This window comes from Oryctolagus cuniculus, chromosome 11, assembly GCF_964237555.1.
Source record: "Oryctolagus cuniculus chromosome 11, mOryCun1.1, whole genome shotgun sequence".
In the NCBI taxonomy this organism is placed as follows: domain Eukaryota; kingdom Metazoa; phylum Chordata; class Mammalia; order Lagomorpha; family Leporidae; genus Oryctolagus; species Oryctolagus cuniculus.
The window spans coordinates 33,564,269-33,577,713 of record NC_091442.1 but is presented as its reverse complement, the minus strand read 5'-3'; the positions used below and the strand labels follow the sequence as shown (position 1 = coordinate 33,577,713).

The window sequence follows — 13,445 nt, the reverse complement described above, 5'->3', positions numbered from 1 at the left end:
AAACTTACTGCTTTCCTGGAACTGTCAGGAAGGGCAAAGGAGGGATTCAAAGACTTTGCAAAGCCTTGCATAACCACCTTGTGTCTTCTCATCATGTTTTTCTCAATTGATAAGAGCTTTTTACCCCATGGCTTATGTGCAGCTCAGAATCAACTGCCATATTCCCCATAGAGCAGTATCTAGGAGAGAGAACAACTGTTCATCAGAGAACCAACCCTTATCAACTGTGTCCATGAGACCTTTAGGAGCAGAGAAGTGGCTGATTTGGCAGAAGCTACCCTAGGCATCTTCAATTTCAGATACTCTTGGCCCAGTGATAATTTCTTGGTCTATGACTGCAGCCAAGACAAGTCCATTTCTGCTGGGCCCATATGTTCTTGGTTGTACAAGAGAAAAACTGCCCAGACTCTTGATTTCACTGTCACAGAATGATCCCGTTGCACACATTGGAGCTTTACTACTCCAAGTTTGGGCCGTGAACTGGGAGCAAGAACATCACCTGGAGATTGTTAGAAATGCGCATTCAGAACCAGAGTCTCCAGGGAGACAAGGCCTCCTGATGATGCTAATGTAGGATGCTTAGGTTGAGCACAACGCCCCCCCCCCCCCCCGCACCCTCCCCCTACCCCGCCCCGGTGATGCTGATGCACATTCAAGTTCAAACTGCTGTGACAGATTAAAATAAGTCAACAGGTTCTGATGTAGATGACAGTTTTCCTGAGTGTTGGAACTTGACATCCCCATATTCTCATTGAGCAGAGCTCTGTAGCGAAAGAGAGGGGTTTTATCCTAATGCCACACTTTCAGGATTCTTGGGGAACTGCATTCTCAGCAGAAGAACTTCAGGGAGTTGCTCAGGTATCCCCTAAGCAGGCATGCTCTATGGGGCAGTCCCCAAATCAGGTCCCAAGAAGGATTTTGCTGGAGCCATTGTTCTTACTCAAGTCCACTACAGAATCACTCAATGATGGTTCAAGTATTGGATCCCTGCCACCTACAAAGAGACCTGAATCAAATTCTCAGCTCCTGGCTTCAGTCTGATGAGCCCCAGCTGTTTCAGGCACTAGAGGAGTTTACCAGCAGATAGATAATCTCTGTGTCTGTCTCTTTCTCTGTTTCTCAGTCTTTCAAATAAATAAAGCATCTTAATAAAAAAATCAAAGTTGGCTTTGTTGTGCAGTGGGGTTAAGTAAGCTATCTCCTGCAATACTACATCCTATATTGAAGCCCGGATTCAAGCCAAGCTGTTCCACTTCTGGTCCAGCTCCCTGCTAATGTGCCTGGGAAGGCATAGGAAGATGGCCCAAGTACTTGGGCCCCTGCCACCCATATGGGAGACCCATATGGAGCTCCAGGATCCTGGATTCAAGATGGCCCAGCCCTAGCTGTTGCGGTCATTTGGGGATTGAACCAGTGGATGGAAGATTTGTTTCTTCCCCTCTCTCTGTCACTCTGTCTTTCAAATAAATAAAATAAATTTAAAAATAAAGAATCACCTAAGGTGTTAATATTGCAGGACCTCATCTATAGTGCCCCTATTCTCAGCTTTGGGAACAAAGCACTGGGAAGCTGCCTTTTAAACAAGCCTGAAGGTAATTCTGATGCAGGCCTCTAATGAACCACAGTGTTTGGAGCCAAATTCTTACATTTCATTTAAATAACTGGGGCTTTTACTGAAATGAAGATTCTGATACGGAGTCAACGGTGAAGCTGAAACTTGGCTGCATTTCTAAGAAGCTGTCTAGTGTTGTACATGCCACTGGTCTGAGGACCAGACTTTGAAGAGCAAAGATATATGTCCAACTTGACATTGAACAAAGGCATATGTTAACTTGAACTTTTAAAACCTGCCTCAAAATCAACTGAGATGGAGAGAACAAGATGTAGGTGTCAACAAAAAAAAACAAAATGGGCTATTTGGTAATGAGGCTATTCATGTTTTCAACAATACATGTGCCCACCTGACAGGCAACTAAATTAGAGCAGAGGGCAGATTGAACAGAAAATGTCAGCGGAAAACAAAGCAACTTCAACTGTGGGTCAGAACTGGCAAAATCAAAGGAATTAAATTTGCAGTTTGGAAAAAAAATCCTGAAGTGTTTAGAACATCAACATCAGCTTCCAGGGAGATGAAGTGAGAAAGGAAAAAAATTCACAATTACCTGTAAACTTCGGGCCACAAGGCATTTCTGTAATATATTAAAATATGCCTAGAATACAGACCTTAGGAATCTGGCAAAGTGACCAGATCCAACAAATAGAGCTCCATTTCATGGGGTAGATCCTCCAAGTTGAACAAAACCAACCTGCTACTCAGTAGATGAGGAATCTGTAATCCATGGAAATTAAGGGCCTTTTCTAAAAACCTCACAGTTGTGTGTGGCCAGAGGAAGGCTACTGGTTACTTTACTTGAATTGAACTTAGAGTTCTATAAAAGTACCAGTTCACAAATAATTAGGTGCAAAATTAGAGTAAATCAGGGTTTTAAAAGATATATTTTAAGTTCTGAATCTGGCCATCTTTTAAATTCTGAAGGAAAAAAAAAAAACTGGAGGAAAACCTGATGATTCGCTCCCCCAAACGCCTGTAACAGCCAAATCTGGGCCAGGCAGAAGCCACGAGCCAGGAACTCCATCCTGCTCTCCTATACAAGTGGCAGGGACCCAAGTACTTGAATCATCTTCCTCTGCTTTCCCAAACACATTAGCAGGAAGCTGGATGGGAAGCAGAGTAGTGGGACTGGAACCAGCACTCCAACATGGGATGTGGGCATTGCAGCAATAGCTTAGCCCACTGAGCTACAGCATCAGGCTCCTGCTTTTTGCTTTTGTGTGCAAAAAGGAATTAGTTTTCATTCATGTTTCTGGCTGTCTGTATAATGAGTGTGAACGGCTGCAAAAAAAAACATCTGGTGGTTGAGTTCACAAGTTGCATAAATGTAAACATTGGCAGGCAGCTGCCCTGTAGATGCCCCAGTTGTCTTAATTGAATGTCAGAAGGCTCATCATGCTTCTGTTTGGGTGTAGAGAATAGCAGGGTTTGCTAAAAGCAAGAGTTCTGAAGCCAGATTAACTGGGTTTGCATCCTGTCTCCATCATGCATTAGTTAGTTGCACAGCCTTGAGCAAGTTATCCACCCTCTTTGTGACTCAGTTTCATCATCCATAAAAATGATAATCATAATAAGCTTGCATGTGCTTGGGCAGGTAAAATACATGGGCCACTGCTTGACACTAAATATGTATTCCATAAATGGCAGCTGTTATCATGTTTGTGCTGGTGTGGTTGTTGGTCTTTCTCTGGCTAACTCAAGGAGAATTCAAGGTAGCTGGTATGGTGATCCAAAATTGCGGCAGAGTTTTTTATTTTGCTGAATTTAAATGAAAACATTTCTTTAAAAAATTACATTAGATGCTTTTCTTTTTTTGAAAAAAGCAAGAGTCTGGAAAGTACAGTGCCTTAAAGAATAGCACTAGAGCTTTCTTAGAGCCCAATTTCAGATGGACAGATACAAGAAAGTGCTCCAAAAAACTGACTTGCGAATTGGAGCTGTCACTGCAAATGAGGTAATAAATCCAGCCACTGAGAGGCGCTCCTTTTTGTAGGAAGAGAACTAGCAAAGGACAGAATACATTCCTTTCTCTTGAAATGACCCTCAGAAGTGTTAGAAAGACTAAGTGCCAATGGATTATGTCATTCATTGGATGGATGTTTCATAATGAAACAGAACTAAGAGCCAATGAATGCAATATGTATCTCCTGAGGGCAAGCTAGAAATACAACTTAAAAATGGCTTACTTTAAGGTAATATTTGTTAACAAGTACCACATTTAATTACTTAGGCATTTGATTGTGACCAATTTGTTTTGAAGACTTAGTGAATTCTTCTGTAATGAATAAATGGAAGCAAGTGTTGCAAATTGGCTGGGAAAGAGGATCAGTGATGTGGAAAGGCTCTCAACAGGAAGAAATGCAAAAGGTGCTTGGGGCCAAGTTAGGACAGATGCTGCCGGCTCTAAGTTGAGCAATGTGGTGTAGTACTGGAGACGAGCGAGAAGGCCAAACCAGTGCTCTTTTGAGCAATGCCAGTCCCTGGCACATATCCATCAGATATTGATTTCATGGACTAACATTTTAGTTCCATGAACTTTGACCCAAGATAGAGAAGAATCTTTCATTTTGCAGCACTTGAAAATGAGTAGCTACGTGATACACAAATATACATAGGTTAGATATGGAGGTATCTCATTCTGGTGCTTCATGATAAAAGGAATATAAACCAATGAGGTCAAAGCTACTTTTTATTTGTGTAGCTCAACAATAAATGCAGATGTTTTGAAACAGGAAAATATTCACAAATATTAGCCAGAGAAAGCCGTGGGGAAGGGGAGAGCTGAGTTCTGTGTGAGTGCAAAGTGGCAGAATAGAACATACATTTCTCCCTCACCTGCCACAAGGTGTAGGCAGGAAACTGTGCATTTTAAGGCACCCAAACTGACTATAAATTTGCTTGTGACAGAAGGAGGGTTGTGAAAGTGCACTGCTGTATTCCAGGTCTGAATCAGATACACACACTCCATAAGACAGTATGTACCAGTGTGTTGTAAAAGGGAGGATCCTCAGTTTAAAAATCATGGCATAAAAATAGATTCCACAAGTCCAGTGGATAATGCTAACGTTAATGAGACTTAAATGCAAGAGTTCCAGCATAAACAGATGCATGTGTAGCATGACTGAAGAGCACAATAATGTCCCATGTTCTTAAATCTGAGGAATAATTTTTAAACATGCCTTATTTGGACAAAAGAATCATTACTGAATGTGTTGAGTACTTACGAATCCACGTGGTTCTCAAAGGACAGGAGAATTGGAAATGGTGAGGTCTTAAATGCACACTCTGCAATTGCCTCTATCACTTCCTGAAAGGAAAACACAGGTATATTAAAGACGCCAGGATGTTTAAGGTGCATTTTTTCCCCTTTGGAAAAAATCTATTAATAAGCTTGTCTTTTTCACTCATGGAATTTTATCAAATGATGTGAAATTGCTAGGCAGGTGACCCTTAAAATTTCTGACTTTTTATTCACCAAAAAAAAAAAAAAAAAAAAAAAAAGAATGAAGACAGGCCTGGCTTTGTGGCATAGTGGGTTAAAGCCATTGCCTGCAACACCTGCATCCCATATGTAACACTGTTTGCACTTTCAATCCAGGCCCCTGCTGATTTGCTTGGGAAGGCAGCAAAACATGACCCAAGTGCTTGGGCCCCTGCATCCACGTGGGAGGTCAGGAGACCTGGATCAAGTTTCATGCTCCTGGCTTCAGCCTGGCCCAGTCATGGCTGTTGCAGCAATTTTGGGGGTGAATATACAGATGAAGATCTCTCTCCTGTCTCTCTCCATTTCGCTAACTCTGCCTTTCAAATAAACAAATCTTTAAAAGAAAGAAGGAAGACTGGATTTTGGTAGAGGAGGAGACAAAAGAAGAAAAATTTGCTGTTGGTTAATTATATACACAAATGTACATACTTATTTTTATAAAAAAAGAAAGCTAATCACATTACAAAGATTTTGATCAGTAAGAGCAGGCAAACATCTTCACTCATACCTTCACTTTCTGAACCAAACCACTATAAAGCATTTGGTTGAAATCACTTCTGGTTGGCTTTTCATGCGTTTGTGTTAACTTAGCTTTAATTATGGTACTACTCAATTTGTATTTTAAAGAAAATGCTGTCATTGAGATATAACTTTATTGAGATATAATTCACATTGAAAGTGTGCAGTTTCAATGGTTATTGATATATTCACAGAGTTTGCGGAATGCAGCTATCATCCCAATTTAAGTTGGGGCATTTTTAATCACACAGAAAAGAAACTGTGTACCTGCTAGTGGTCACTCCCCATTCCTGCACACTCGCCCCTTCCTGATTCTCAGATCTTCAAACTGAAACTGGAATCATACCATCAAGAATATAGACTCCTGGATCTCCAGCTTGATATCCAGAGATCTTGAGACTTCTCAGTCTCTCTAAACATGTAAACCAATTCTATATAATCTCAATTTCTCTCTCTCCATACATATATATATAAAATATACATGTATAGATGTGTGCACATGTACATGTATCATATATATGTATTTATACCTATGTATACTTACACAGAATTTATTTCTGCTGTACTCTCACTCTATCTGTATATACATCTATATATATATATACACACACACACATATTTATCTATCTATCTAATCTTCTGCCAGATCTCTTTCTTTGAAGGACCCAGACTAATACATAGCCCAAAAGTAGCCACAGATAATATGTAACCAAGAGCATATGGCTGAGTTACAAGCAAACTTGATTCACAAAATCAGGTGGCAGTCTTAATGCGGACTGTCAAAGATATTTTGTTGGCCACAGAGCTAATCTGATCATTGGCTTAAAACCTGATTGTATCCAAAGGTAAATATAATTTTGTGTTACAGATGATCATTCAGGATGAGAAAATTATTTCAAACTTTTAATTCTTTCATGGATGCTATAATTAGTGGATATTGGATATGAAAGTGCCTTCCTGCTGCATTGCTCTTATTAAGCCAAAAATCAGTGTTCAGAGACTTCTAACCCTGTATTCAATAATCTATCAACCATATGGTTCGATTACTAACCTCCAGTGGGAAACACTGCCCTTGAAATCCTTTATCCGAGACAGACAACAGCAGGGTATATTTGGAGATCCATTTTATCTGTGCATTAATATAGCAGTGAAATTGCATCCTACATTATTATTTCTCTCAGGCAATGGAGACTTATTTTCAGAAATGCTCAGTTTAACACCATGCTCAAATTTAACACATCTGCATCTTGTATTTGGTCGCTTTACCCAGTTTTACATCCTACACATTGCTAATTAAAAGGGAGCTACCAGGGAGGGGTGAGGGTGTGGTGTGGGATAGATTTGGACCCAAGAAAATGAAGAACAAGTGCTGAATTACTAGATCATGCCATCAGAACATCTAGGGAATGAGACACAGAAACATAAGAGCAGATGCATGGGCTAAATAACAAATAAAGCCAGACTGCAAAAATACAAAGCCCTCTATAAAGAGGCTGACTTACAGCATGTCCCCTTTCCCAGAACATAACCTTTCATTTTGGTTCACACAATAAACAGGTGGCAAATGCCAATAGGGACTCTTATTTTGGGGGATATCAGGCACCGAAGCTTTCTCCACCACATATACTGAAGGCAGATAAACTGTGTGATATAAAAATGATGAACTTTCTAAGCAATTTATTTTACTGCAGCAATATACATGCTGTAGCTATAGAATATAGTCTAAGGGACATTGCAAAAAGCAGGCCCAAATGGAAGGGAAAGCCAAAGCTGGCAAATGCTGGGAGAATCTTTTCACTGCCTACCGATACAAGTGTTTAATATATATGGAATTTCACATGCAAAAACAAAGACAAAATTCACCTATGAACAAAGGCATAAAAGTCTGAAAATGAAGTACTGTGATTTGCTGTGATTCGAATATGACCCTGAAAACTCATACTGAAATTTAATCATCACTGTGAGGTATTGAGAAGGTTGAATTCTTGTCTGGTTAAGGTATCTGGAGGTGGTACCTTTGGTAGGTGATTAAGGTTAAATGAGGCCATAGGCTGAAGCCATAATCCAATGAGACTGTGGCTTTCTAAGCAGAGGAGGAGCGGTTCAGAATGAGGTGGTTCAGTGTCTCCCAACATGCGGTAATTGGTGATGCTAAGGGACTCTGTGGAATCCCCACTAGCAAGAAGGCCCTCACCTGATGTAGCCGCCCAATCTTGAACTTCACAGCCTTTTGAATAGTTAGCCAAATAAACCTCTTTTCCCTATAAATCACCCAGCTGTGGCACTCAGTTATAGCAGCAGGAAATAGGCTGGGACATGAAGGCTATGCTATATTTTGCCTACTTGTTTTGGGATGGGGAAACTCATTCAAAAATCATTTCTTTTTTTTCATCTCGGTCTTAAAGTTATTTATTCAAGAAATTAAAAAATATATTGAACACCTACTATATGCAGGTTTTATTCAAAGTGCTGGGGACAGATCAAGGAACAAAGACCCACTTCCTTGTAAGCTTACATGATAATAGACACAAAAGAGGTCAGTGTTGTGGCATAGCAGGTAAAGCTGCTGCCTTTTATGCCAGCATCCCACATGGGCACTGGTACATGTTCTTGCTGCTCCACTTCCAATTCAGCTCTCTCCTAATGGCCTGGGAAAAGCAGTGGAAGATGACCCAAGTGTTTGGTCCTATGCCAACCATGTGGGAGACTCAGAGGGAGCTCCTGGCTTCATCCTGGCCCAGTTTTTGATGTTGCAGCCATTTGCAGAGTGGACCAGTAGATGGAAGATCTCTATGTCTCTCTTTCTCTCTGGAACTTTGCCTCTCAATTTTTTTTTTTTTTTTTTTTTTTTTTTTTACAAAAAAGCTAACTTCCCTGACTTCATCCTTATATATTGTATGCATGTATCAAATGATCACATTGTACTATACAAATATGTACAATTAAAATAATAATAATAAAGAAACCATAGAAAGAGAAAGTAAAACATCCCCAGGTTTAAAAAAATATCAAAAAGAGAGAGAATTCCTTGGTAATAGACTTGCCCTACAAGAAAGTATATGCTCTCCTTTAATGTTTGTTTCCTTATCTTTTCTTTATGATTGGTGCCTACTATATCCTGTCTTCCAGTTCCTTCGACAGTATATGACACATTCTCGTGTTCTATGGTCCCCACCCTGTGCTGTGGAGCACTGTACCCTATTTCCCTCTGACTGAATTTTGGTGCTCCTTATCCAATCTCCCTCTAACATTCCTCCTCCCACCCTTCCCAGCTTCTAGTTATCACCATTCAGACATCACATGAACTATTTTTTTAAACTTCTATGAGACAGAAGAGGCAGTATTTGGCTTTCTACATCTGACTTATTTCATTTAACCTAATGACCTTTGCTTCCATCCGTTTTGCTGCAAATATCAGGACTTCATTCTTTTTTATATGGTGGAAAACACTCCATTGTGTCTATAGACCATATTTTTATATCTATTCATCCATCAGTGGACATCTAGGTCACTGATTCCATATCTTGGCTATTGTGAATAGTGCTGCAGTGAACATGGGAGTGCAGATATCTTTTTGATAGACTGATTTCATTTCCTTGTGCTATACACTGAGAAGTAGGGTGGCTAGGTCATATGGTAGATCCATTTTTAGTTTCCTGAGGCACTTCCTTTCTGTTCTTCATAACAGCTGCACTAGTTTGCATCCCCACTAATATTTTATAAGGGTTTAGGTTTGTGCACATCCTCAACATGAGCTGTTAAGGACACATTCCAAGCACAGCACCTGCTTGAAGCCTTTCTCAAAAACCACCTTCTAAATGAAGCCTTCAGGGGACTCCCAATTTAGTATTGTAGCCAGCCATCACTGCATTCCCCTTGCTCCCCTGCCACATTGTTATTTTTTAATTTTTCACATAGCTCTTGAAATAATGTACTTAATTATCACATTCCTTGTTTATTGTGTCTATTTCTTTTTTTTTAAACAAAGATTCATTTATTTATTTTGGAAGAATTACAAAGAATTAACTTGCTGAGCCACAGCACTGGCCCCATTTTTGTCTCCTTAAGCATTATTTTTTATTAACATATAATCATTGGTCATATTTGTGAGATGCATTGTGACATTTCAATGCATGTGTACTGACTAAGTCAGGGCCATCAATGCTGCCATTTCTTTCTTTCTTTTTTTTTTTTTTTTTTTTTTTTTTGACAGGCAGAGTGGACAGTGAGAGAGAGAGAGACAGAGAGAAAGGTCTTCCTTTGCCGTTGGTTCACCCTCCAATGGCCGCTGCGGCCGGCGCACCACGTTGATCTGAAGCCAGGAGCCAGGTGCTTCTCCTGGTCTCCCATAGGGTGCAGGGCCCAAGCACTTGGGCCATCCTCCACTGCACTCCCTGGCCACAGCAGAGAGCTGACCTGGAAGAGAGGCAACCGGGACAGAATCAGGCGCCCCGACCGGGACTAGAACCTGGTGTGCTGGCGCCACAGGCAGATGATTAGCCAAGTGAGCCACGGTGCCAGCCACTGCTGCCATTTCTATTTGCTTTATATTTAGAGCCTTTCTCTTACAGTTATTCATAAAGGATATAATAGTGAACCACAGTAAGTCAGTTACAAACTACAATTGGAAATGCTAATTGCCTGATTTGATCAGTTTAAGCTATAAACATATATTAAAATGTTGCATGGTACCCCATAAAATGTACATGCATTATATGTTAAGCAAAAGTTTTTTTTTTTTTTTTTTTTTTTTTTTGACAGGCAGAGTTAGACAGTGAGAGACAGAGAGAAGGTCTTCCTTCCGTTGGTTCACCCCCCAAATGGCCGCTACAGCCGGTGCGCTGTGCAGATCCGAAGCCAGGAGCCAGGTGCTTCTTCCCGGTCTCCCATGCGGGTGCAGGGCCCAAGCACTTGGGCCATCCTCCACTGCCTTCCCGAACCACTGCAGAGAGCTGGACTGGAAAAGGAGCAACCGGGACAGAACCAGCGCCCGGACTGGGACTAGAACCCGGGGTGCCGGCGCCACAGGCAGATGATTAGCCAAGTGAGCCGCGGTGCCAGCCAAGCAAAAGTTTTAAAAAATTAAAACAAAGTGCATATGTAAGAAAAATCATCCCCAAGTTCATATGCACATGACATTTAGCAGTGGAGGCTTTGGGAGATAATTAGGACTAGATGAGGTCAGGTGGGTGGGGCTTTATTAGAAAAGGAAGAGAGATCTGAGCTGGCACCTTTGCTTGTCCCACCACGTGATCTCTCCTCACCAGTGTTACGCTGCATCAAGAAGGGCCTCACCAGGTGCTGCACACATTAGTGCCATACTTTTAGACTTCCCAGCCTCCTGAACTGTGAGCCAGATAAAACTCTATTCTTCATGCATTACCCAAGCTCTGGTACAGTGACTGAAAATGAACTAAAACAGGAGGTAGGGGAGAGCAGTGCAGGTACCTAGTGAAAGGGCACTCCAGGCAGAGGGAGCAGCCTGTGGAAGGGGGACCTGCCTGGCATAGTCAGGGAACTGCAAGGAAGGCAGGAACACGGGAACAGAGTGAGTTAGGGGGGAAAGCAGCAAGAAACGAGCTAATGGTGAGGCGGGGAGTAGATCATGTAGGTTCTTTTCTACTGTTTCTCATGCACTTTCTTGCAAGTCACTTTAAGCACTAAGTTCTGGGAAACCTGTACGCGGATAATCACGTGGAAGAGGCTGGGACTAAGGAGATGCAAGAGAGGTCTCTGAGTGCAAACTTCAAAGAGATACTCAAGCGTCCACTCTATACCGATGTGACCCTGAGAGTGATAGCATCCTAAGATTTTGCATCCTAGATGTCTTACTTGCCTCACTGTAATCTCAGACTGATATTGAGAATCTCTGCTACTGTATATCTGTTTGAACACAGGTTGACATTTCTTCTCCACACACCCATTCCTACACACTGCCACTCAACTACAGCTCTGCCAGACCTACCAATCTTGCTAAGGTGTATGAGCAGGAGGCATAGCTGGCTTTCTGTGGCCACCCTGCTCACTCCTCCAACCCCCATCCAGCAGGCAGAGACAGCAAACTAGATTTAGTCTTAAGCCTCTAAATCTATCTGCAAGTGCATGGACGTGGTGATAAGCTGGGTTTCTGGAATCCAAGATGTTCAATGAACCAGTGACTCTGGGATAACAGATGTGACTTGAAGAACCACTTGTATCGTCAAGTGCATAAGGAGAGTCACTCTACACAGACTCGATAGCACAGTCCAAGAAGAAAATGCTCCAAATAAAATAAATATGCCTTTGAATGTGCTTGGTGTTTATTATTTCCAAGGAACTCTAGGGGATTTTAAAATTTGAAGAAAATATAACTTTTCCTCACTCTGAGGAGTCTAAGAGGTGGGCTGAAGGCAATGTGGGGGAGGAGCAGGTCCTCCTGGTGGTGAGTCAAGTGCAAGGCCATCCTTGCCTCAGCTCCATCAGAAAGCACTGTCTGCCACTCCAGGATCATCTCTATCCATCAGCAGAGAAATGAAACCAAACTGCACTGGCCCTACACCAGGGTCACCCGTCCCCACATTTTCCTAAACATCCCAACCAGGATAGGCTGGGATCTTCGGTAAGTGGAAAAGGACAATAGTGGGAGTTGGTGGAGGAAGTGGGAGAATACAGAAATGAAGTAAAACCCTATCGATTTTTGTTTAAGAAAATCCCAAGACCTGCAGAGTGCTTGGTTTTAAAAGTAGTCTCAGGGGCCGGCGCTGTGGCGCAGTAGGTTAATCCTCCGCTTGCAGCGCCCACATCCCATATGGGCGCCGGTTCTAGTCTCGGCTGCCCCTCTTCCAATCCAGCTCTCTGCTATGGCCTGGGAAAGCAGTGGAAGATGGCCCAAGTGCTTGGGCCCCTGCACCCGCGTGGGAGACTGGGAAGAAGCACCCGGCTCCTGGCTTTGGATCAGCACAGCTCCATCTGTTTCGGCCACCTGGGGAGTGAACCAACGGAAGGAAAACCTTTCTCTGTCTCTCCCTCTGTCTGTAACTCTACCTCTCAAATAAAATCTTTTTTTAAAAAAAGTAGTCTCATCTTTGAAAGACATTGTTCAGAATTCAGGTCAAGCCCTTTTTAATCTTTGTTATAAAAATTAGTGAAGAGGGCCATTTTTCCTCTAATAATTGAAATATAGCCCAAGTTTAAGAAATCATAGGTCAAATTCCTTAGATACAACACAGTAAACATATTTTAAGGTGCGAGTGATACCACTTCTGAAAAGTTTCTTTGTTGTATACAGTAACTTTGATCAGAAAAAGCCATTTGTCTAAACTGAAACTGGCTATCTCTTGACAATCTTGCTTCTCTCTTGCTGCTCTCTCAAGTGACAGCCATTTCTTTTCTCACATCTCAAGAGCTCCAGGCAAAATGCTGGGGTTTGGAATAATTTTGCTCCCAAAGCTACTTCTGAAATATTACTTATCCATATCCTGAAAAAAAAAAATCCCAGTTGTTCTGAAACTGCCAAACCGGTTTTCACCCCTTCACTTCTGCCATTGACTAAGCTTTCCCTAAATCAGTGTAGATTTGAAAATAGACTCATTGTCTTCTTTTTTTTTGACAGACAGAGTGGACAGTGAGAGAGAGAGAAAGGTCTTCCTTTTGCCGTTGGTTCACCCTCCAATGGCCGCCGCAGCCGCCGCGCTGCAGCCAGCGCATCGCGCTGATCCGAAGGCAGGAGCCAGGTACTTATCCTGGTCTCCCATGGGGTGCAGGGCCCAAGTACTTGGGCCATCCTCCACTGCACTCCCTGGCCACAGCAGAGGGCTGGCCTGGAAGAGGGGCAACCGGGATAGAATCCGG

The 13,445-nt window shown here is 42.1% G+C and overlaps 1 protein-coding gene across 4 annotated transcripts in view; it reads right to left on the bottom strand.

Moving 5' to 3' along the window:
• The window catches only part of PLCB1 (phospholipase C beta 1), a 788,982-nt gene that overhangs the window by 199,902 nt on the left and 575,635 nt on the right, over positions 1-13,445 (bottom strand). For all 4 annotated transcript variants that reach the window (XM_051846235.2, XM_008256382.4, XM_051846234.2 and 1 more), the window contains exon 12: positions 4,837-4,919. In XM_051846235.2, the coding sequence (XP_051702195.1) occupies positions 4,837-4,919 (83 nt within the window). The remainder of the gene's footprint in view (positions 1-4,836; positions 4,920-13,445) is intronic.